Source organism: Trachemys scripta, chromosome 5 (genome assembly GCF_013100865.1).
Source record: "Trachemys scripta elegans isolate TJP31775 chromosome 5, CAS_Tse_1.0, whole genome shotgun sequence".
Taxonomy (NCBI): domain Eukaryota; kingdom Metazoa; phylum Chordata; order Testudines; family Emydidae; genus Trachemys; species Trachemys scripta.
Window position 1 is genome coordinate 106,738,386 of NC_048302.1, and position 22,672 is coordinate 106,761,057.

The following is a 22,672-nucleotide window of genomic DNA, read 5'->3' on the forward strand; positions in this document are numbered from 1 at the left end:
CCACTCTAGCCCGCTTGGAGGACCTCTGTACTGCTCCTTTCCTGGGATGGGTGTTGAAGGAACCTGAGGCCTCTGGGCCTAGTGCATCTCAACCTCAAACATCCTCCCCAAAATGTAAAAGGTTACTCTAGCTGTCTAATCTAGTATAGCGCTGGGTCAGACTTATTGAATTCTGAGCTGCTCTTGTCTCCAATTTAATCACAGAGACTCTTGGAACATCACTTTGTTGTAGACAGTTTATTGATTCTGTAAATCATTAATATTTATTTACAAATGCAGGTACACTTTAAAAATAGAGATATTAATCATAATTAAAAATATACCGTACATTTTTTACCCTATAGTTTTTTGTGTTGTGAGACACTTTCAGGCCCTGTTTAGATTGTAGTGTTTTGTTCTTTGATATTAGAGTTGATTTGACAATAACTTTGAGTTAACTAACACCATTGTAAATGTAATTGTAGGCACTCTGCATGATAAACCATAAACGTTTGTGAAATGTCACTCATGTTAGTTAAATGACAATCATTCACCCAAAAATTGGGGCTCTGGGTTTGAAAAACAGTGCTGAGTAACAGCAGCAATCAGGAATTTGTAACCTCTAATCAGGGCCTAATATGGTTCTCTTTATGCCCACTCTCACTCACTCACCAATGTTTTGTAAGAATGTGGTGACCGATTATGCCTAATACTTGAAAAGAAATATTAAAATTTCAAAATATCACTGCACAGAAAATTGAAATGGACTAATACTCCTTTTTGTGAATTATGAACATTTACAGATGGAAAAACTGGAAATCTGACATAAGTACAGACTACAAGTTTCTGTAGTCCTTCCACTGGAAATTAAATTTTAAGTAATATGAAAATGATCCAGGATGTGGTCAGCCTTAAATCTTACTTTTCACTTAATCCTGTTTATTCTTTGTCCCAGAAATATTCTTTTAAAGAAAATGAACAAAAAGTGAAGAAGAAAAGAGAGAGCCTTCCTAAAAATATAGAAGGAAACTTTAATTTTTAATTTTGAAACAACTTGCAAATTAGTGCTGGATAAATGAATTATACACACATAACACTGGATCTTCTCAAGTCTAAGTGTGCATTTACTTTTAACAAGTAAATAAACCTGCAAGGTTCCAAATTCCTGTTGCAATTTCTTTGCATGTTTTTCAAACTCAGAATTGAAACCTTGTCCAAATAAATTATTGAATTTACCTGGGAGTTGCAGTCAGCCATGGGTCTCTTATGTGGGTGTTTATAAATGAAACACTTACCTGAAAATTCTGAATAAATTTCCATTAACTATTAAAAGCAAACAGCAAGGAGAGAGAGCCTTAACTATAATCTTCTACAAATATTACTATTACACATGCAGAATCAGTAACTATGGTTCAGTGGTGTTACCAATACGACATGGTATTAGAAAACAAGCACCAAAACACCATCTGGAATTCAGGATATCTGGGTTCAAGTCCTTGCTCTACCTCAGACTTTCTGTGTGTAACTTTGGAAAAAAATCACTTAGTAGCTGTGTGCCTTCATTCCCCATCTGTAACATGGGGAGGATGATACTCCTTTCTCTCACTCTGTGTTATTTGTGATTAGGAAGCATGGCTTATATTCCACCCTACTACTACTGCTCTTTGGTGAGCAATATTTTTTTTCAGGGTTAGGGAGAGTTCTGCAAGTCTCATGTTAGGAAACTGAAACCCAGGGTGAAAATCCTGTCAGGGATATCTTAAGAGAAGCAGGATTACTGGTCTGATTTTTCCATGTTTAAATGTATAATTATTTCTCTGCTCTGTCAAAATTGTAAGGAATGTTCAAGAATGTTATCTTAATACTGAGCTCTGTGATTTAATTATTCCTTTAGAAGAAGTAATCTAAGCATTATCGTCTTTTTCTGTGTAACAAAATTTTAGGTAGGTCAGCAAAATTGTTAGTCATTTTTTTGCACAGAAAACATTTGGATCTCCCATGACGGTTAAGTTTAATAATTAAAACCCAAGTGAAATCTAGAGAAGATTTTCAGAACTAGATTAAATGGTTTTGGGGCCTTGTGCACTATGGAAATTGGGCCTCCCCCACACCTGCACTCAAATTTAGTCCAGCTGCCCCCACCATGACAGAGGGGAGAATGGGGCACACCTGAGCGTCACTGTGATCCTAGTCTAATTCTTCTGCAACTGTTGACCACCCTGCACAACATGAACTGGGGCCACTTAGCAAAGCATCCTCTCTCCAGACGTTCACTAGACACAGAAACAAATGCCTCTCACCCCACATATATCCCAGCAATCCTTCACCAGCTCCTACCTATGCTGAGAGTCCCCACACCTATCCCACGAGCCCTGAAATATATCCCACTCACCACAGCCCTGAGTGCCTCCCAACATCCTGGCCACTCACCACATCTTCACTCCACTCCCACTCCTGTGGTAGGGCAGCTCCTCCTGCAACCCAAAATGCCAGGTTGCAAAACCACTCACTTAACTTTGGCCCCATCATCATTCCTCCCTTACCCCCTGCCATCATGACAGAGAGACAACCAAACCAAACCTGAGTGGAATTGCAGGGACTCAGGTTTGGCCCTTCCCAATGCCACCCACAGGGGCCCCCCCCGACATGGTAAATCCAGGCCCAAAGATTTGTTTTGCTGGACTGTTTTTGTCTTTATTTAGAGACTAGATATATTATTATCTTTTTAACATCTGGTAGTTTAAATCAAATATTGGTCTGGCTCCGAAATGGAGGGAAACCCTTACTGAATAAAATGGAACATTCAGATGTGACTGCTACAATTAATTTTGTGTTAAAGGGAATTCTTCATTACCTTAAGAAAAAAATATGGAAATATTGCTTAATCCAGGCAGATGGATATACATTGTACTGTGACTTACATGTCCTAGAATATCAGGATTGGAAGGGACCTCAGGAGGTCATCTAGTCCAACCCCCTGCTCAAAGCAGGACCAATCCCCAACTATTTTTTTGCCCCAGATCCCTAAATGGCCATCTCAAGGATTGAACTCGCAACCCTGGGTTTAGTAGGTCAATGCTCAAACCCCTGAGCTAGCCGTCCCCCATGAATGTGACCTTTTAATGAAAAATGAATTCATTGCTTTAAAAAAAGAAAAGCCCAGAGAGATTATATGAAGTATTTGAACTCTGGAACTTAATTTTTTTTAATGATGCATTATTGCTGCTGAACTATTGTACACTAGGGATATCTATCATTGTTTTCTAAAATCATGCTTCCAAATCTACTGGTTCAGGCACTGATGCTGCAAAGAGAACCATGCAGGTGAGACCCTGTGCAGTGCCACAGGAAGTCCATAGGACTCTGGGAGGATGCAGGAGTCTGCCTGCCTGGTTCTTGTTGCAGGAGTCCGACCTTGAACTTTTCTTATATTTTAGGGAGAGCCTCTCATTATTTCAAGTATATTTTCTATTATTTTAACTATGTCAATAGATATTGTGGCTGTGGTATTTGTGGCTTTCTCTTAACTTGCCTAGCTATAAAACATATTTTTCATGCTCTAGGAATTTTGGAAAACAATTTTGTCCTATATACACAGGAAATAGATGTGCAAAGGAAGAGAAATGTATTAATTGTACTTCATTTAAAAAATTAAGGTTTTGTTTTTGTTTTACAATAGTCTCAAATTTGAAACAGGCATTCTCCTAAATTGTATTTAGATTTAAATTTTCCTTTTTCAGTGCTCATATTTGTTCTTTATATAGATGCCACTCAACCTTACTAATGCAGTTGCAACAGCAAGACAGCTTTTGGCTTACACTGTTGAAGCAGCAAATTTTTCTGATAAGATGGATGTTATTTTTGTGGCTGAAATGATAGAAAAATTTGGAAGATTTGCTGAAAAGTACAAAGAGGTACCTTTAATGTTTGATACCATTTTCAAGATAAGCGGATGAAATATTTGCCTTATTAAAAATACCTGTTTTTAAATAATAAAACCTTCTAAACCTTAGGTTGAGGAGCTCAAATTTCAGGTTCTATTCCATTTTTTTCTTTGTTTAGTAGGTTCCTGAAGTTGCTGACCTAGGGTCAAAGACTTTGTACTCGTGCTGAGATCCTCCAGCATGAGGACCTGGACCTGTAATGTCTCTGGTCAGCAGTGGAGCAGGGGGATAGGTACAGTAAGTCTGGTTTTATTTAGTATAGAGTGGGTCACCCAGGTTTTCATTAGGATGATTTTATATAAAAAGATGAATAATGAAAACCTCAGAAATCCTCTCAGTAATGACTAAAACAAGACTTATCTTTCCCCCCCAAGATACCCTGACTTTATTCAATATTGAGCTGTATCTCAGAGGCTAGGTCTACACTGGGGGTGGGGTTCGACCTAAGATACGCAACTTCGCATAGCTGAAGTTGCGTATTTTAGGTCGACTTACCTGGCTGTGAGGACGGCGGCGAGTCGACCGCTGCTGCTCCGCCGTCGACTCTGCCTCTTGCCGCGGAGGATTTCCAGTGTTGATGGCAGAGCGATCAGGGATCGATTTTATCGCGTCTTCACTAGACGCGATAAGTCGATCCCCGATAGATCGATTGCTACCCGCCGATGCGGCGGGTAGTGAAGACATGCCCTAAGGTTTTTCAGTCCTCTTATATCTTATGGGATTTAAGAGAGTAAAATAATATCTTAGAGAGTGCTTATTGTTGAGGGGAAGTGGGTAGAAACTCTGTTTCTCTGCTGAACAGTGGTCTGTATCTCACTATTCAGTGCATGTTGGAAAGTTGGAGATCACAGTGCAATAATTTGGAACTTGGCCAAAAAACACCCCCAACCCATGCACATACTGAACAAATAATGTAGTCTAAAAATTCACAGTAAAACTCTTTGGAGGATTTTCACATTGCAGTTCCCTTTTAAATACATAGCTCAGTTAATTTGTCCTAAATTTAATTTTTCTATATGTTTGTGAAATAAAGTAATTTATTAAATGACTGTTTTTCTTACCTAACCTAAAATATGGATTGTTGCATGATTTATTATATTATAAGGGTATTGTTTTCTCAGCAATGATTTGTCAATCTGGTGTCACTCTGCCACTACTTGAAGGCAATAAAAGCGATAAAACTGTCAACGTTAAATTCATAGGTAGTGTTTTTAATAGTAGCTGAAGTTCCTCTGTTAGATGATGTATTGTTCGTTTTTGGTTTTTTAACCATATTTAATGAAACCTGTTTGATTTGTTGGTATGTTGGAAAGTTGCAAGTGTTAGCCCATTCTCTAGCATGAATAGCCAATACATTTAATAATCTTCCTTTAGTCTAAATAAAAATAAAGTTTTAAATTAATCACTACACATTGCTTACCTGGAATTAATTAAAATGTAGAGCTGAAAATATATGAAATATATTTTCAAATGGCTCTTCATTGTGCAGTTTGGATAGTCTGAAAGATGTAGAATATATGAATTGTAATCTTAATAGCCTCCTCAGTGTCAGGTGTCCACTAGAAAAAACAAAATTCGGGGGTGGGGGTGTCTGTGTTTGACTATTCCACGTTAGAAAATGGGGAGGGGGAGGGGAGAGAAAGAGATATCAAGGCTTAGAAACATTTTAAGAAAACTCTTGGTGATATTGACGAAACAGTGGGCGAGTGTGACTTTATAATAATTTCATGATTTATGCAGAGAGAATCGATGAAGTTTGATTCCTATAATTTTAGGAATTTCTTGTTTACTTTTACATTAAATTCAGTTTAACCAACAGACTTAAAGAAGTGGTATGTTTTATAACGAAATTAATAAGCATTTTATCCATTTGATTTAGTTTTGATTGATTTCAGAAATATTTATTAAATAAGGGCCTGATCCTGCAAAGTATTGAGTGCCGCCCTCTCTCTGTTGACTTCACTGGCAGTTGAGGGTGCTCAGCACCTTGCAGCATCAGTCCCTAGCAGAGCAGTGGAAAAGATGTGGCAAATCTTCACTTTCAGGTATGGACTTTCTTGTTTGAAAAGCTTAAAAATCCCACTGCTGTCTTCTTACCTGCCATTGTTAAAAAGTAACACCCCAGATTACAGTAACTGAAAGAGGTCAGGTTTTTTTTATTTGTTTTTGTTCATTTGACAGCATTCATGTATAGTCTGTGTGGCTGATTCCTCTGTATGAGGCACTGATCCTGTAAAATCTTACAGGTGTCCTTCACTTCACAGAGCTGTTGGCAGTGCTCAAAGTTAAGAATGTGCATATACGTTTGCAGGTTTGGGGTCTAAATTAGTAAATTTCCAGGGCCAGGGGGAAGAGGAGGGTGGAAGGTTGTGACAGAAGAGAGGAGGGGGAAAAAAGAAAAACTCAAAACTACCAGAATTGACCGTGTCTGGGTATTAGGAGTACCACCGAAAACTTCTTTTAATTATTGAATAGATTAAAGTTGAAGTTGATGGTAGCCCTCTTAAATGTCTCGTGCAGTTTTGCTTTTGGAGTATAGTACTGCATTTAACTGACAGAAGGGGAAAACAAAATATATTGTCTTAAAAGTAATGCTACAGTGAGGTAAATATCTGACTCTTAAAAGCCACTCCAGTAACTCATACCTGACAAATAATGGTTGATGTGGGAACAACTGTTTGTTTGTTTTAAGATGCTGACAGTAGTATTGGGTTTCTAATAATTCTGGCTTTAAAAGGATCTTATGCTTCTTATTGATGTGCCAAAAGATGAATTACCAAAGCTGACAGATTTCTTATTTGGTGTTTTCTTATTTGTGTCCCGTACTAGCTTGGTGATGTGATGGTGGACATTGCAAGTAACATTATGCTAGCTGATGAACGTGTTTTGTGGATGTCACAGAGAGAGGCCAAAGCTTGCACTAGAATTGTACAATGTTTACAGAGAATTGCTATGTATCGACTAGCAAATGGGGCTCAAGTTTACTCAACAGTAAGCATAAAGTTCCTTAATTTAAAGTAAACATTTCTGATTTATTTTGAAATGTGGTTTTTTTTCATACTTAATAGATTTTGACATTGTCTGATTTGTGCTTTGAGGTCTAGAATATTTGGAATTCCTAAAAGGAAAAAAAAATATTCTGACCAAATTAACCTGACAGTTATACAGAATGCTTTTCTGGTCTTTGTATAAAATTAATGTGCAGAATCCTTTGAAGATTGTTTGTTTGTTTTTTATGTGGTATAAAGTTATTTAATGTCTATATGATTTTTCTTGTCACAGTACTCTCCAAATATTGCTCTGGAGGCTTATGTAATAAAGGCAACTGGCTTCACTGGGATGACATGCACTGTATTTCAGAAAGTGGCTGCATCAGACCGTACAGGACTTTCTGACTATGGGAGAAGAGATCCAGATGGAAACCTAGATAAGCAATTAAGCTTTAAGTGCAATGTTTCAAATACACTGTCAAGTTTGGCATTAAAGGTCTGACACTCATTGTTTCTATATTGACTTATAAGACTTAATTAGAGATTAATTGGTTGGAAAGCGGGCTTAAATTAAGTTTCCAATGTTAAAATATTCTTACTGCATTGTAATACAGAAGAATTATTTAAGAACAAGGGCAGAGAAGCTACGAGAGGAATAAAGAAGTTGGTTTTGTGTTGCTTTTGGCTTAATTACTCAAAACAATTCTTAACAGACTGGTGTCTACATTTAAAAAAAAAGTATCTCCGCCACCATACTCTCAGGCTATATCTACACTATAGAGTTTTGTCGACAAAAGTTATGCCTTTGTTGTATGTCCAAACTATGTTCTTTGTGTCGGCAGAGTACATCTACACTGGAAGCTCTTGTATCAACATAGAGAGCAGTGCATTGTGGATAGCTATCCCAATGTACAACTAGCTGCAGGGTGCTTTGGGAAGAATTTGCAATGCCTCATCTCTTTTGCTGACAGAACTGTGTAGTGTAGACAAGGCATTAGATATGTACAGTATTTCAGCAGCATGGAAATTGAATTACCTCCTGACCTCTCCTTAATGTTCAATACATTTATTTTGGTATGCTATCTGCATGTTACACTTAACTTTCAAGTTAAAATAAGTATCAGAGGGGTAGCCGTGTTAGTCTGGATCTGTAAAAAGCAACAGAGAGTCCTGTGGCACCTTATAGACTAACAGACGTATTGGAGCATAAGCTTTCGTGGGTGAATACTTATGCTCCAGTACGTCTGTTTGTCTATAAGGTATCACAGGACTCTTTGTTGCAAGTTAAAATAAGTTAACTTTTAAGATACATTGACTTAACTCAAATTTTTTACTTTGACACACAGTCTAAACAAGTGTGTCTCATATGGTGATAGAGGACATATACATATCTAGATAAATACTAACAGTGTGAAGGAGTACAAACTAGAAAACAACTCTGACAGATTCATTTGTCTATACATAGGGGAAAGTACTTAACTCTGACTCCATGGAAAATCCATTTGTGATTAAATGCCAGTGTAGCTTATCAATTTGCCATTATTGCTTAATATATTGGACCTTCACTGCAGATATGTACTGTACCGATAACTTGTGTACAAAATTGTAGATAATGCCCAGTGCTTGAATTATGAGGGGGAAAAAGGTAGGACCCCCCTGCACGAGCAGTCCTGCAGGCAACATGGAACGAGGTGCCAGGGTATCCTCTGGCTGACTCTTACGCTGCCATTCTCTACTCTGCCAGGGAAGAAATAAGGGAGCCAAACATGTCCCCCGGTGCCTTTTGAATAAGAACGGTGTAGCTCCTAAAAGTAGTAAGGGGGCCCGGCCCCCTTAAGTCCCTCCTGTAATTCAAGCACTGATAATACTGCTCCAAATGAAACAATTACAGCATTTACCTTTACATCTGCCTATGTGCATGTCTGGCATTTGGCCTTGCCTGTCATGTCTAGCTCCCAAGAGATCTCCCAAAACATTAGGCATAGGCGCTGACTGGCATAGCCCTGGAGCACCCAAAGAAAAAAATTAGTGGGTGCTTAGCACCCACCGGCAGTCAAGCTTCCCACCCCTCCCCTCAGTGCCTCGTCTGCCAGTGGCCCCGCTGATCAATTCCTCCCCCTCCCTCCCAGCGCCTCCCACTAGCCGCGTTTCAGCTTTGCAGGAGGTGCTGGGAGAGGGGTGGGAGCAGAACTGGATAGGGAAGAGGCAGGGGTTTGGGGGAAGGGGTGGAATAGGGGTGGGGCCTGAGTCGGAGTGGGAGGGAGGTCAAGCACCCCTTCCCCCCACCCCCGCCCAATGTAGAGAGGAAGTCGGCGCCTGTAACAGTATGAACTTTTTGCTAACAATTTGAACTTTACTGGCTACCAGAAAGGTAACTATGTACAAAATCTCCCACCATCTTAAGAACATAAGAACGGCCATACTGAGTCAGACCAAAGGTCCATCTAGCCCAGTATCCAGTCTTCTGACAGTGGCCAACAGGTGCCCCAGAAGGAATGAACAGAACAGGTAATCCTCAAGTGATCCATTCCCTGTTACTCATTCCCAGCTTCTGGCAATGATTAACAAATAATTCCATATTAAAGGTGTATTAAGGTTTTTAGTTAAAGCATGTTTTGGTGGATTATTTGAAGCACTTCTCTGTCCAAAAAAATAATTAGAGTTTACAGTCCTGAGCTCTGTATTAACTTTGTTTCCTTCGGACACTGTTGCGAGGAAGGAAGCCCAACACTGATGAATTGGAGGAGCTGCTAAATAAGACCAAAAAATCCCTTTTTTGTTCAGAGATTAATACTTCTTAAAATCTGTTTGTTTATAGAACACTATTGTAGAGGCTTCTATTCAACTGCCACCCTCCCTTTTTACACAAAAGCAGAAAAGAGAAATTAGGCCAGCAAATGAGTCCATCTACAAGCTTCAACTTATTGCATTTCGCAATGGAAAACTTTTCCCAGCAACAGGAAATTCAACAAATCTGGCAGATGATGGGAAACGACGTACCGTAGTAACACCAGTTATTCTCACCAAGATAGGTTTGTTTTTGGTTATTACTACATTTGTATGACCTTAGAAAAATATCAAAGCTTTAGAAGCCTGATCCTTGACATTATATTCAAGAGGTGTGCTAATGTTGTTTCAATTAGTGCACCTCTAAGAATCAGATATTATCCAACATTAATATTTACAGTGTGTGTTGAAAATTAAACATTTTTATATAAAATCAATTCCATAATTTTTTTTTTCCAAACAGATGGTTTAAGCCTCGCCAGTCATCACATTGCTATTAACGTGACACTGCGACGTATTGCTCATGGAGCAGATGCTGTTGCGGCACAATGGGACTTTGATTTGCTCAATGGTCAGGGAGGATGGAAGTCTGATGGATGTCACATTATCTCTTCAGATGAAAACATTACCACCATTCAGTGCTACTCCCTCAGTAACTATGCAGTCTTGATGGTATGGTATTTATTAAGGCTTTTTAATTTAATCAGAAATAAAAAAATGTTCAAGAAAAATAGAGAAGTAAATGTTTTGCGTTTAGTATAATAAAATACTGTGGAAGTGGGGGGTATCCTCACACAAAGGAACTTCAGAACAATTTTCACGTGTTGTTTGTATTGGTTTAGATGTTGGCATAAAGTTTGGCTGAAAATGGTAGACTGTCAACACTAAATTTTACTGCAGAATATTTTAAAGACACAATAGGTTTTTCTTATGAAACTTTTCAGTATGGTATTATGGTATATAAATCTATTCTAATGAGCTAATAATTGCCAGTCTGCTTTTGTGAACTTTAGATTCCAGGTCTAACAATGACAGCCTCAAATGAAGAATAGTAGGCAGGAGAGAAAATAATAGGAAATAACTTCTAGGCAACAATAGAACTTGTCAGCTTAGTTTTAGTGTCTATGGATATGAGGTTTTTGTCAGTTTCTACACCCTGGCTTAGAGCCACTAAATGAAGATTGGTATAAAATGCCTATTCATCCGGTATTCATGATCATACTTCCTGGAAAAGTGAATGAATATATGAATATAAGAAAAAAGATTATGGTGTTTAGTTACTACACAAGTCAAAGTACAGTATTTGTTAAAGACATTCCTACAAATATTTTGATTTGAATGTCTCCCATGTATTGAGCTCAGTAAAATGATTATACCAATTCTGAAATACAGTGGCAGGAATGAAATAGTGAATTGAGGGAAGTGCCTTCCTCATAGTAGGTTATCTTTTTGTGACTGCTTGTTCCCAGAAGGCCCCTTCTCCCTAACTTAGCAAACAGTTGCTATTCTTCCTAAATGTACGTCTCCCAAGATATCACCTTATGGGGGAAAAGGCAAGGTGGAACAGTACATTTTGTTTCTGACAGGTAAAGCAACAGGGACTCTGCTTGTCTGCTTCCTTGTGCTGCTCTGATGGTTCCTATTACAGAGTTGGAAGAGCAGACCTCGAAAGTATAGATTGGGATACAAAATTGAGAACATCAGTATAAGAGGAAGTCAGGTGAAATACTACTAATAAATAACATTTAGAAGTTACATTTGCAAAATTAAATTGCATAGCGGTATCATTATTCGTATTTATTACATTTGAGATGCTACATATGGTCTTAAAAATAAGTCAAACATTCTCTCCAAATCATGTTTTGAAGGAAAAAGAATAATTTGGGATAAGTAATGCATGAAAAATGTGGTGGCTTTTTATTACTATTTAGCAGAACAAACAGTTAAACTTTAAAAAAAATATTTAATAATAGAGAAGATTAAATGGTAGAATACCAAAAAGCAGTTTTTTTTAAAGAGGGGGACTTCGTAAGATTTGGCATGATGCCATAGTATATGGAGCCTTTTAAATGGGAGACAGCTTAAATGAAAAGTTGCTATTTTTGAATGGTTGAAGGTACTTTCATCATTACAATCCTAGAATTGGATACTCCTATTATTTTATCTTACTTTTTTACATTTAATCCTCTAAAATGTAATAGACTTTTTTAAACCTGAAATATGTTACCTACGCTTGTTCAACTTACGTTCAAGGAGGGATTTTACTTCAAGTTAAATATAATTCTGCCACCTGGAGGAAAGAAAATTAAGGAGATACACAATCTATATGTTTGCATAGACCATTAATCTGATTAGATTTCTATATTCACACATAAAGATTATATGGAACATTGTTGCTATGAGTGCATACACAATATTAAGTTTCCACAGGAAAAAAAATTTTTGAAAAGGTTTAAGGTGACAAAACTACAAAATGACACTTAAGGATTTGAGCCTCAGTGCCTGAACGCAACTTAATGAAGACAAATTACAAATGGGCTTTGTTGTCATTTTGTATTTTGATAGCGGAGCTGGGAGAAAGTGGTGTTTCTCAATAATGAACTTGCTTGTTCAGACACTTCTCCTGCAACTCTAACTTTCCCTTACAGGAAGGGTGATTGCATGATTTTTCTTCTCTTAAATTAATTGTTTATTATAGTGCCATTATTTAAGGCTTTAATGTTGATGGACAAATATCAAAAGATTTGATTTAGATAAGCATCAGAATTTATGGTAGTTTTTCAGAACTGCCACACTATTTGAGCAATTACCTTCTCCAAGCAGGCATTGATCTCGCTTTACCTTTAGATAGAGTTGCTCCATTTTACAACCTTTAGAGATTGTAGACAGTTTACCTTCTGTTTTTCGATTGATGGTTTTTGTTTAACTGCTTTCTAGTTGTGAAGACTGTAAGACACGCAAGTAATATTTGTGCCGTTATCTGAATCCCAGTACTTTGCATTTGTACATGCAAGATTATGGGATGTGGTGAGACCACTGTGCTAGAGATGTATAGAGAAATAAGTGATAATATTTTCTCCTGTAGTCTACCTCTCTGTATGCATTTCAGAACATTACACTACATCTTCTCTATATCTACACTAATAATGAGGAGACACATAATGCAAACCCAATTCTAGCTGTTTAATAAGCTGGAGCACAAGTATGATTTTTATATAAGTAATGTGTATAACAAATGTTCAGTTAATTCATTAATCTGAACTAATAGTACGGGTAGCTTCATGTGGCTTGGTGAGTTCTGTGGGCTAAGACAAGAATTGGATTCTGGGCTATTAGAATACTTTGGAGCACAGGGAGGTTGATAAAGATTATCACAGAAATGTAAATCTTTTGGTGTAAGTATACTTGGACTGAGTGAGATGAGATGGACTAGATGAGGCAAATTATCATAGGAAGATATGATGGTTTTATAATCTGGAAGAGAAGATGACACACCAGGAAGGCATAGTCTTCTTACAAATCAAGGAAGCTGTTAAAGCACTGAAGAATGGGAACCTGTAACTCTAGAATATTGACTGCTCGCTTTGTGATGAACCATGCAAAAAGTCACAGATGTTGTGTTATGTGCCAACAAGTTATACCGATGAACAGATCAGGCTGTTTCTATGTAAGCTTGCAGAGCATTCTTGGCAAGATCAGTACTTACGATGTTGTTAACCTCATGGGAGAGCTAAATCCACGGGTTGGTGGCAGTAATATTGGATATGAGTGCATTATGGACAGACATGGCATCCCAGGGCAGATTGACAATGGAAAATATTTTGTCCAGCTCTGCAGCCTAAACAGTCTTTGTACTGGGGATACACTGTTTCCATGTGAGGAAAGAGACAAACTGACATGGACATCAAATTATGGCTTAACCCAGAAACAGCTTGATCATATTGCCATCAATATGCTCTGGAGATCAATGTTGGATGCCAGGGTATACACAAGTGCTGAGTTCTTGTTATTGGAAGAATCAAAACTAAAGCCGGTAACACCGTGTGAGGTAGAAGTTATGTACGATACTAGAAAGTTAGTGGATCCAGAAGTGAAGACACATTTAAGCTGCAGTTTAGCAATAGATTTGAATAGCTGAAGACATGGATGGTCATAGAAGAACAGTGACAGTTTTTCAAAGAAGTAATTGTGAATGCTACCAGGATCACAGTAGAGGTAAGAAGATCTAAGAAAAGAATGGCTCCAACCAAATACACAGAGGCTTGTTGAAGAGAGGAAAGAATTAAGCGAATTCAGTAAGAATGAGACTGCAGCAAAAGAGCTATTCTGCAACAAGAGTATGCAGACAAAAACAGGGAAGCTAAAAAATCAGCCAGAAGAGGTGAGAGAATGGATGGAAAGTAAAGTAATAGAAGCCAAGGAGCCATACAAGAGAAGAGATTCTTAAAAGCTTTTTCTAGTCTCCAGACAACTGTCATCACAACTCTTAAACTGTTGTGGCATTGTGAAGGCTCAAGATGGTACAATTTTAACCACAGAGGAAGGGCCGAAAGCCCATTGGATGGAACGTTCTAGCTGGTTGAGTACAGCCTGGTAATCTTTCACACATTGAGGGATCTGAAGAAATAGCAGACTTACCTATATCAGTAGAAGTAAAAGCATTTGAGGAAGTAACTGAAGAGTGGTAAGGGGTAAGACAAATAAAAAAAAAAAAATGGAGATATCCTATCTCCTAGAACTGGAAGGGACCTTGAAAGGTCATCAAGTCCAGCCCCCTGCCTTCACTAGCAGGAGCAAGTACTGATTTTGCCCCAGATCCCTAAGTGGCCCCCTCAAGGATTGAACTCACAACCCTGGGTTTAGCAGGCCAATGCTCAAACCACTGAGTCATCCCTCCCCCAGTGTATGATAAGATAGATGCTGAAATGTTAAAAGCTGGAGAAGCAGTGATGGTGAATTATTATGTGCAGGTTGTACAGAATGTTTGGAGACAAGAGAGCTGCCCTAAAGACTGGAGAAGGTGTCATCTGTAGAAATCCCTAAAAAGGGTGACCAGCTAATTTGTGTTAACGGGACCTGGTTTGTACCTGGAAAGTGTTTTGCATTATTATTTTGAGTAGGATGAAAATAGCTGGTAAGTACTCTGGGAAGAACAGACTAGATTTTGATCTTGTTGTAGGTAGTGTTCAGACCAGATTTACACCTTGAGAAGACTTACTGAAAAAGGTTTTAAATACCAGCAGAAGATGGTTTTTTAACGTCTTTGATTTTAAAAAAGCATTTGATAGTGGCCCCTGAGAAGCCGTCTGGAAGATCCTGAGATGCTATGGAATTCCAGCAAAGATTCTTTCTTAAGGTCTGATCCAAACCTCATTGAAGTCAATGGAAATCGTTACATTGACTTCAGTGGGTTTTGTATCCTGATCGTATCCTGTTGCAATATGCATATTTAGAATATTTCCCCAGAAGACAGTTCTTGCTGCCTCTAATAAATGTTATTCTCCTCCTCTGAGTTCCCCTAACATGTCACTGTCTTTCTTATAATGTGTTCATTCCAGAGGCTAAATTGCTAGGGCTCTTGGGTCTTTTTTGTTTTTTGATGCCTTATTGCACTGTAAATTCCTGTCTGATTTTTTTCTGGCAAGGCTCTTAGTGTTATTGCTTGCCAGATTTGTACCTCCCATTTGGGTCAGATTATTTTCTTCAGATATATTAGCTTGAGTTGTTCCAAGTGGTCTCATTCCATCTGATGGAATTTTTACTATTTTTTTTTTATTAAAGTATTTTATATGTAATGGTTGTATATATGTAATATGAATTTTGGTTGCAAATTCAAGCAATTCAAAATTAGAAAATACCAGAATTAATATTGCTCATACAACCTTAATTATGTCCCTGTGCATGTATGCAGTATGATAGTCTTTAATTACATGATCATAAACTATTTATACTGTAGGATCCCTGCCTCAATCAGTCACCCACAGTGGAATAGACATAGGAACCAGCACTCGAAGAAGAGTTACTTACCTTATAGTAATTGGAAGCTCTTTGAGATGTGGGGTCCTTATCTGTATTCCACAACCCACTCTCCTTCCCCTCTGCTTTGGATCTTCTCTGATTGAGATAAAGAAGGAACTGGGGAGGTGGTTGGTCCACCCAGCCTTTTATCTCCTCCGTCAGAGGCATGAGGTGAGCCATTCTCCGGCTCTGGGCACATGGCGTGCGTGCATACCAACACTGGAATACAGCTAGGGGACCATGCATCTCAAATCTCCAGGTACTATAAGGTAAGTAACTTTCTCTCATTTATAATGGCGAATGTATTCTCCCCACTCCAAAAACAAAACCCACAAATACAGACTTTAACAAAATACTCTGAAAAGTGGATGTTTAGCAGCTCTCACTTAAACTGTAGCGGACAGCTTGCCTTCTCTGGACATTTTCACATAACACCATATTCAAAGATTTTACAACACAGCATTTTAGGGCTATTTAAATTTGGGGACTGTTCTTTCTGGTGCTTCCTCATAAGATCTTTACATGCAGTAATACATACATGCACTCAGCCACACATTCACACCCTAAAATAATAAAAAGACTGGGCCATCTCCCAGCTAATAAATACAAGACAAAAAAATAAAGAGGGAAAAAAAGAGAAAAAGGAATTAGTACCCTTCAGCTCTCATGGCTGTGAAACTCATACGATATAGGAGTTGTAAATGCAGTCAAGGAATCAGGCAATGAAGTAGCTTGTAGTACTGTAGTCATGGTACTTCATGCTTTTAGGGTCTTTGGGTACTGGCAGACTGATCAGGCTGAAATAGCCCATGGTTTTGACTTCCAGGGAGCTAAGAATGTCAGTCTCTGATCAGGTGTCTTGCTGATCTGAAAGACTACAAGTCCTTTTGCATTTACCTTGCTGTATATCATTGAGGTTCTAGCTTGCTGCCCCTTAAAGTACCTCCCACGAAGTCTCTGGGCCTTGGGCGTGAAATACGCCTTGAAGCCCTAAAACCTGGTCCCTTCACATTGAAGTGGCAAGTTTTGGTCAAATGTGAGTTTAAGAAAGTCACATTTGAGACAGCAGTTTCCATAAAATATCCATTGTTGTGACCATATGCAGTGTGAATCCTGAAATATCAAAAATGAAGCCAGCTTTGAGGGAGTTGCCCTAGATCAGTCCTCCAGCTAAACAGTTCAGTTACACATGGTAACAGCATCCAAAAGAAGGCCTCAAAAAGGTCCATGTAAAAATTGCCTAAAGGAAACAACCATTTCATCTTGCATTCCTCAGCATTTCTTTATTGTAAACTTAGATGTGTCTTGACAGCTGTCACATCTTTTCCTTTGCAACAAGAGAATTGAGGAATTGACCATTGAGCTTTAACTGGGTAAAAGTGCACAACTACCCTTTAGTGCAGTGGCTCTCAAAGCCGGTCCGCCGTTTGTTCAGGGAAAGCCCCTGGCGGGCCGGTTTGTTTATCTGCTGCGTCCGCAGGTTCGGCTGATCGCGGCTCCCATTGGCCTGGAGCAGCGAACCGCAGCTAGTGGGAGCCGCGATTGGCCGAACCTGCGGACGCAGCAGATAAAGAAACCGGCCCGGCCCACCAGGGGCTTTCCCTGAACAAGCGGCGGACTGGCTTTGAGAACCACTGCTTTACTGAGTTTCCCTTTAAGTTTATACTAGCTCTGTATTCTCATATACACTATTTCTCACAATAAGCAACTTTAATTCTAACAGTTCCTGAAAAGTTTTGAATACTTAACTGCAACCTCAACATCCTTTCAATGTAACTTTTATTATTTATTAATATACATACACAAACTCATCTAGCCGTTTTGTCACTATCAGTACTAAAAAAGGACATATATACAGCAATTTAGTGGGGTTTTGGAATATTATCATACTTAAATTTCAGGTTTCCATATCTGTACCCTAAAGAGTTATATCTTAGTAATCTTAATCATTTTACAAAAAAGTGTATATTATTGTCAGTTACTGAAATGTAATAGTAATTCAAATGACTTTTTTACTGCTTGTACAAACCAAACACATATAAGTACTATGTGTGTTGAATGTATTTTAACAATTAAGTGGGTGAATTCCTAATAGCTCCATTGTAAATTGCTTACTTAATTAAACTTGAATATATGAAGTTAAAATGTTGTGTTAAAGCTTTTATGATTCATTCACACTGAATTGCAGTGACTTGCAGACTTTACTATATGTTTACTTATGACTTGAAATATATTCCCAGTATGTTCTTTTGGATTTTAAAATGAAAGTCCTAGTTACTTATTTTGCCCATCACCAAAGTGGGAGAAAAAAGCTGACTAATGCCACTTTTTTTTTTTCTGTCAGGATTTGGCAGGAGGTGAATTGTATACCCAACCAGCTGCTCTCTTGCATCCAGTTATTTATGCTACTTCTATAGTTCTGCTAATGTGCCTCTTGATGATCATAGTCAGCTATATATACCACCATGGGTAAGAAATAAAAATAATGGAGATTTATGTAATGCAGACCTCAAGTTACACTTACACTTAGACTTATTGGATGAAATCAAGCAAACATTAATATAAAGAGGCTTGGAAGGATTCTTTTTTTCCCCCCGTAGTAAATGTCAGGTTTATCGCACACATACAAACGAACAAAAAATATTTTCATTATTGATGATCAAAGTTTACAGATAGGCAAAGTAAGAAAAATACTCCCTGAGAAGTTCAGAATTTTATTTAAGGCTGTCTTTAAATAGTTACTTTGTATATTTTGACATGTGCTGTTGACAGTTTGTTTTAATGGTTATAAAGCTTTAACTAATTGAATCTCAAGGGTTATAAAGCTTTAACTGTTTGAATCTCAGTGTCTCTTGTCACTGAATAGTCTGACAACCACCATAATTTCCCCAAATGTGAACATGAAAATCTAAGAAAATTGAAAAAATGCTTAAAAATAAACAAATATAAAAAACAATTGAATTCTGTGAAGCTTAAATGTACAACAGTGTTAAGAATTACTAGCCCAGGCATATATGGTATTGAGCCGTGTCAAAATCTAAGTTTTAAAAGTCCAGCTTCAGACTCGTACACAGTTCAGAATGTTGTCACGTATTATTCTTTAAGTTATGAAATCCTACAGAAAAGTTGTCTCATGCATGCCTCTCATACATACCTTATCACAAATAGTGTTTTATATACTAAAGCCCAAATTTTCAGCCAAACCTCCTTTTTTGACTGGCACATTTTGTACCACAGAATTGTATCTGAATATTTTGCTCCTGCAAATAAATGGTTGGTGCTAATATCAGTGATTAAATGGAAATGGATTTGACAACTAAGCCTTAATACTATATATGCCTACATTTCTTTCCTCCTTGTACACGAAGTAAGAAACCCCTCTTTAGAATTAAGGACCAGTTTTTAAAGATATTGCTGAGCACAGCAATGCCTAAGTCTCATGTTCAAAAAGGATTAGGTACTTGAAGCCAAGACTGTGTTTCTGAAAGATAAGCATGCAACGATATGTTATATAGACTAAAATATTTTTCTTTAACAGTGTGATCAGGATCAGCGTTAAAAGCTGGCATATGTTAGTTAACCTGAGCTTCCATATTTTCCTGACATGTGTGATGTTTATTGGAGGTATAACTCAGACCAAAAGCACCAGCGTCTGCCAAGCAGTAAGTAAACATAGAAGTAAGATTAGAAATGTAAGAAATTGTAATCAAATATAAATACATGATTCATGGCTATTTTAAAAATAACGAATTATTTTTAAGTCATGTTTAAGCAAATATTCGCTCAATTATTTTACCCTGATTTCTGCTGAGAAAGCGAAGGCAAAGCCAAAATTTTCTTAGCAACAGTATATGGAAATTATTTAAATTTAGTATGTAAACAGAGCATGGATTTTTTTATAATCATACCTGATTCTATTTGAGGAAAGAAGTTACCAGCTTCATCACTCCTCTATATGATTTGCAGAACAACAATAACTTTTGGCTTCAGATGGAGGTTTCCTTTATCTTCATCCACTCATGAGGGAAAGAATTGGAGCCAATCTGAAAACTGGAAGATTAATAGGACTGGGTGGTGGGAAAGGGAATAAATGTTTGTTTTTCTAAAGTTTTGGAGGCAGTATCTCAAGTTCCTTTATGTAGTAGTTTTATTTCTAAAGGCTATCAATTCTAAAATCAATTGTTTCAAGAACGATATATGGTTTTGTATGCCATATGAAAAGAAAGTAGTAGAATATTTACTTTTTCCTACTACATGATCTCTTCGTGTTCCTTCCAGCCCTTCTATTATTCTACTTAGAATGAGAAAGTGACTTCTCATTCCTTCCCTTTTTAGGATTTGTTTCCGCTCCAAAGACCAGTGGTTTTTATAAATAAAAGCTACCAGTTTTATCTGTTCTGTGATTTTCTGTAATTTCAGAGTGTTCATTTTATATAGAGTTTGAGTGTTCGTAGCTCTACTGAGGCTGATGTTTGACCTCAGAAGGTCAGATCTAAGCCAGTTTCAGGGTTTCAGCTGTAATAGCAGGTGCAATCTTGTATCAATGTCAATGAAATGTTTCTTGAATTTTTTTATGATTTCTGTTTCTTATATCCATTTTAAAACTCACTCTGAATATTAGGAGTACTTGTGGCACCTTAGAGACTAACAAATTTATTAGAGCATAAAGCTTATGCTGTAATAAGTTTGTTAGTCTCTAAGGTTCCACAAGTACTCCTGTACTTTTTGCGGATACAGACTAACACGGCTGCTACTCTGAAATCTGAATATTAGGACACCCCCTGGTGACTGCTGGAGTGGCTAAAGAAAATACTTACTTTTCACAACACATTCATTTTCCTTTTAATTCCTGTATATAAGGCTAACAGTTCAATAGGGCAGCATAGGTTCAATAAAAAAAATGCTCAGCCTTTTCCTGCTGCTGCCCCACTGCCAGAGCCTTGCTCCGCTGCTGGAGTCTCTCTCTCTGGAAGGGGAAGGTCTCTAGCATCAGGGAACTGCTGAAGCCTTTCCCCACTGCCTCTCCCATCTACTGGAGCCTTTCCCTACTTCCAGAGTTTTTTCCTGTGGTAGGGAAAGGCTCCAGCAGTAGGGAGGCAGTGTGACACTTTAAAAAAACAAACAAACAAAAAACAGTAAAGCAGTGTAGGAGGAGGAGACACATCTTAGACAAATAGAGAGCTTGTAGAGTATATACTCAGGTACATACCCACACTCTTTATGTGTGTCTTTACTCGGCTAAGCCATGCCTCATTGTCTGCACTGCTATTTATACCTGTGCTAGGGAAACTACACGTGTATGTACACAAAAAAAGGGTGCAGTGTAGGTACATACACACTCTCGCACTCCAGTTCTCCAGCAAACAATGCATATCATTTCTGCCTTTTTTGTTGCTGTCACTAAAGTGATGTGTGAACTCTGCTCCCCTGGACTCTGTTCATTTCAATAAAAGTGTGAAATTCAAAGTTTCAGTGGGCACGGGCAGTTTTTTCTTTTTCTTAAAACACTACCCAAGAAATTTGAATTTTAGAAAACCAAATGGTCAATGCACCTTTAATGTTACATATGTAAGCACAAAAAGTCTGAATTCAGCTACTGTTTTCCTAATAATAATTCATACTAATTCCATGAATCTATTAATTTGAATTACTAAGACCATTAAATTTGTATCCAAATATATGTAATGTGGCTCCTGGTTGCCTTACATTAAAGTCAGTGGGCTACCACTTTCTGGCCCACTACATGCAGTGTCTACAAGATAGTTACCATGAGAACCTTACTTTTACTGTTCCATCACTTCTTCGTATTTAAATGTCTCGCCGTAACGTTATATTGACATTTTAAAAAACGTATGTGTTTCATAAGATATAAATATATTTGGTTTATAACAAATGTTATTACATTTGTGCATGATCTACCTGTTTTTCAGTTTATTTTTAAATGCCTAATTCATTCATGTAAGAAACAGTAATTTTAGGTGGTTTGTCATTTAAAACTAAGCCAAAATAAAGCAAAAATATTCTGTAGAAGAGCTGAACTTTTGAAAAATTAAAGTGCATTAGGTCAGTGGTTCTCAAAGCCGGTCCGCTGTTTGTTCAGGGAAAGCCCCTGGTGGGCCGGGCCGGTTTATTTAGCTGCTGCATCCGCAGATTTGGTCGATCGCAGCTCCCACTGGCCGCGGTTCACTGCTCCAGGCCAATGGGGGCTGCGGGAAGAGGCGCGGGCTAAGGGATGTGCTGGCCGCCTTTCCCGCAGCCCCCATTGGCCTGGGACATCGAACCACGGCTAGTGGGAGCCATGATTGGCCGAACCTGCAGACGCGGCAGGTAAACAAACAGGCCCGGCCCACCAGGTGCTTTCCCTGAACAAGCGGCGGACTGGCTTTGAGAACCACTGCATTAGATGCTGTATAAATAATTATAAAAAGATTCTTTTGTCAGAACTAGTAAAACTTGTGTTTTTTAACATTTATTTTCAAGGTTGGGATAATTCTGCATTATTCTACTCTTGCCACAGTACTGTGGCTGGGAGTGACATCTCGTAACATCTACAAACAAGTTACTAAAAAAGCGAAGAGGTGTCAAGATCCTGATGAGCCGCCTCCTCCACCTAGACCAATGCTCAGGTGAGAGCACTGTTTTGTTTAATGTCTGCTTTATCGTTTGTCTTTCAGTTAAAATTTCTGAAGTAGACTAAACGTAATTTTGGATGCTTTGAATGAAATGGGAAATATCATGTGAAACATCCGGTAACGCAGTGCTATAATATTTGGCATTCTTACAATACCTTTGTTGCAAGGCTTTCAAAGCTGTTTCCAAATTATTAATATAGGCCCCAAAACAATCATGAAGTTGAAAAAGAGGATCATTCTTATTAGAGAAGGGTGGTATTCCTGTTTCACAGATTAAGAAACAGAGGCACAGAGTTATGAAATTATTTACCCAAGGTCCTAC

The 22,672-nt window shown here is 38.0% G+C and overlaps 1 protein-coding gene across 5 annotated transcripts in view; it reads left to right on the plus strand.

Annotated features, from left to right (window-relative positions):
- ADGRA3 (adhesion G protein-coupled receptor A3) overlaps positions 1 to 22,672 on the plus strand; it is a 103,379-nt gene that overhangs the window by 68,500 nt on the left and 12,207 nt on the right. For 4 of the 5 annotated variants that reach the window (XM_034770685.1, XM_034770689.1, XM_034770688.1 and 1 more), the window contains 8 exons: positions 3,744 to 3,893; positions 6,753 to 6,914; positions 7,206 to 7,409; positions 9,732 to 9,945; positions 10,164 to 10,372; positions 18,063 to 18,187; positions 19,257 to 19,380; positions 22,199 to 22,344. In XM_034770685.1, coding sequence (XP_034626576.1) covers positions 3,744 to 3,893; positions 6,753 to 6,914; positions 7,206 to 7,409; positions 9,732 to 9,945; positions 10,164 to 10,372; positions 18,063 to 18,187; positions 19,257 to 19,380; positions 22,199 to 22,344 — 1,334 coding nt within the window. The remainder of the gene's footprint in view (positions 1 to 3,743; positions 3,894 to 6,752; positions 6,915 to 7,205; positions 7,410 to 9,731; positions 9,946 to 10,163; positions 10,373 to 18,062; positions 18,188 to 19,256; positions 19,381 to 22,198; positions 22,345 to 22,672) is intronic. The other variant, XM_034770687.1, reaches the window with a different exon arrangement.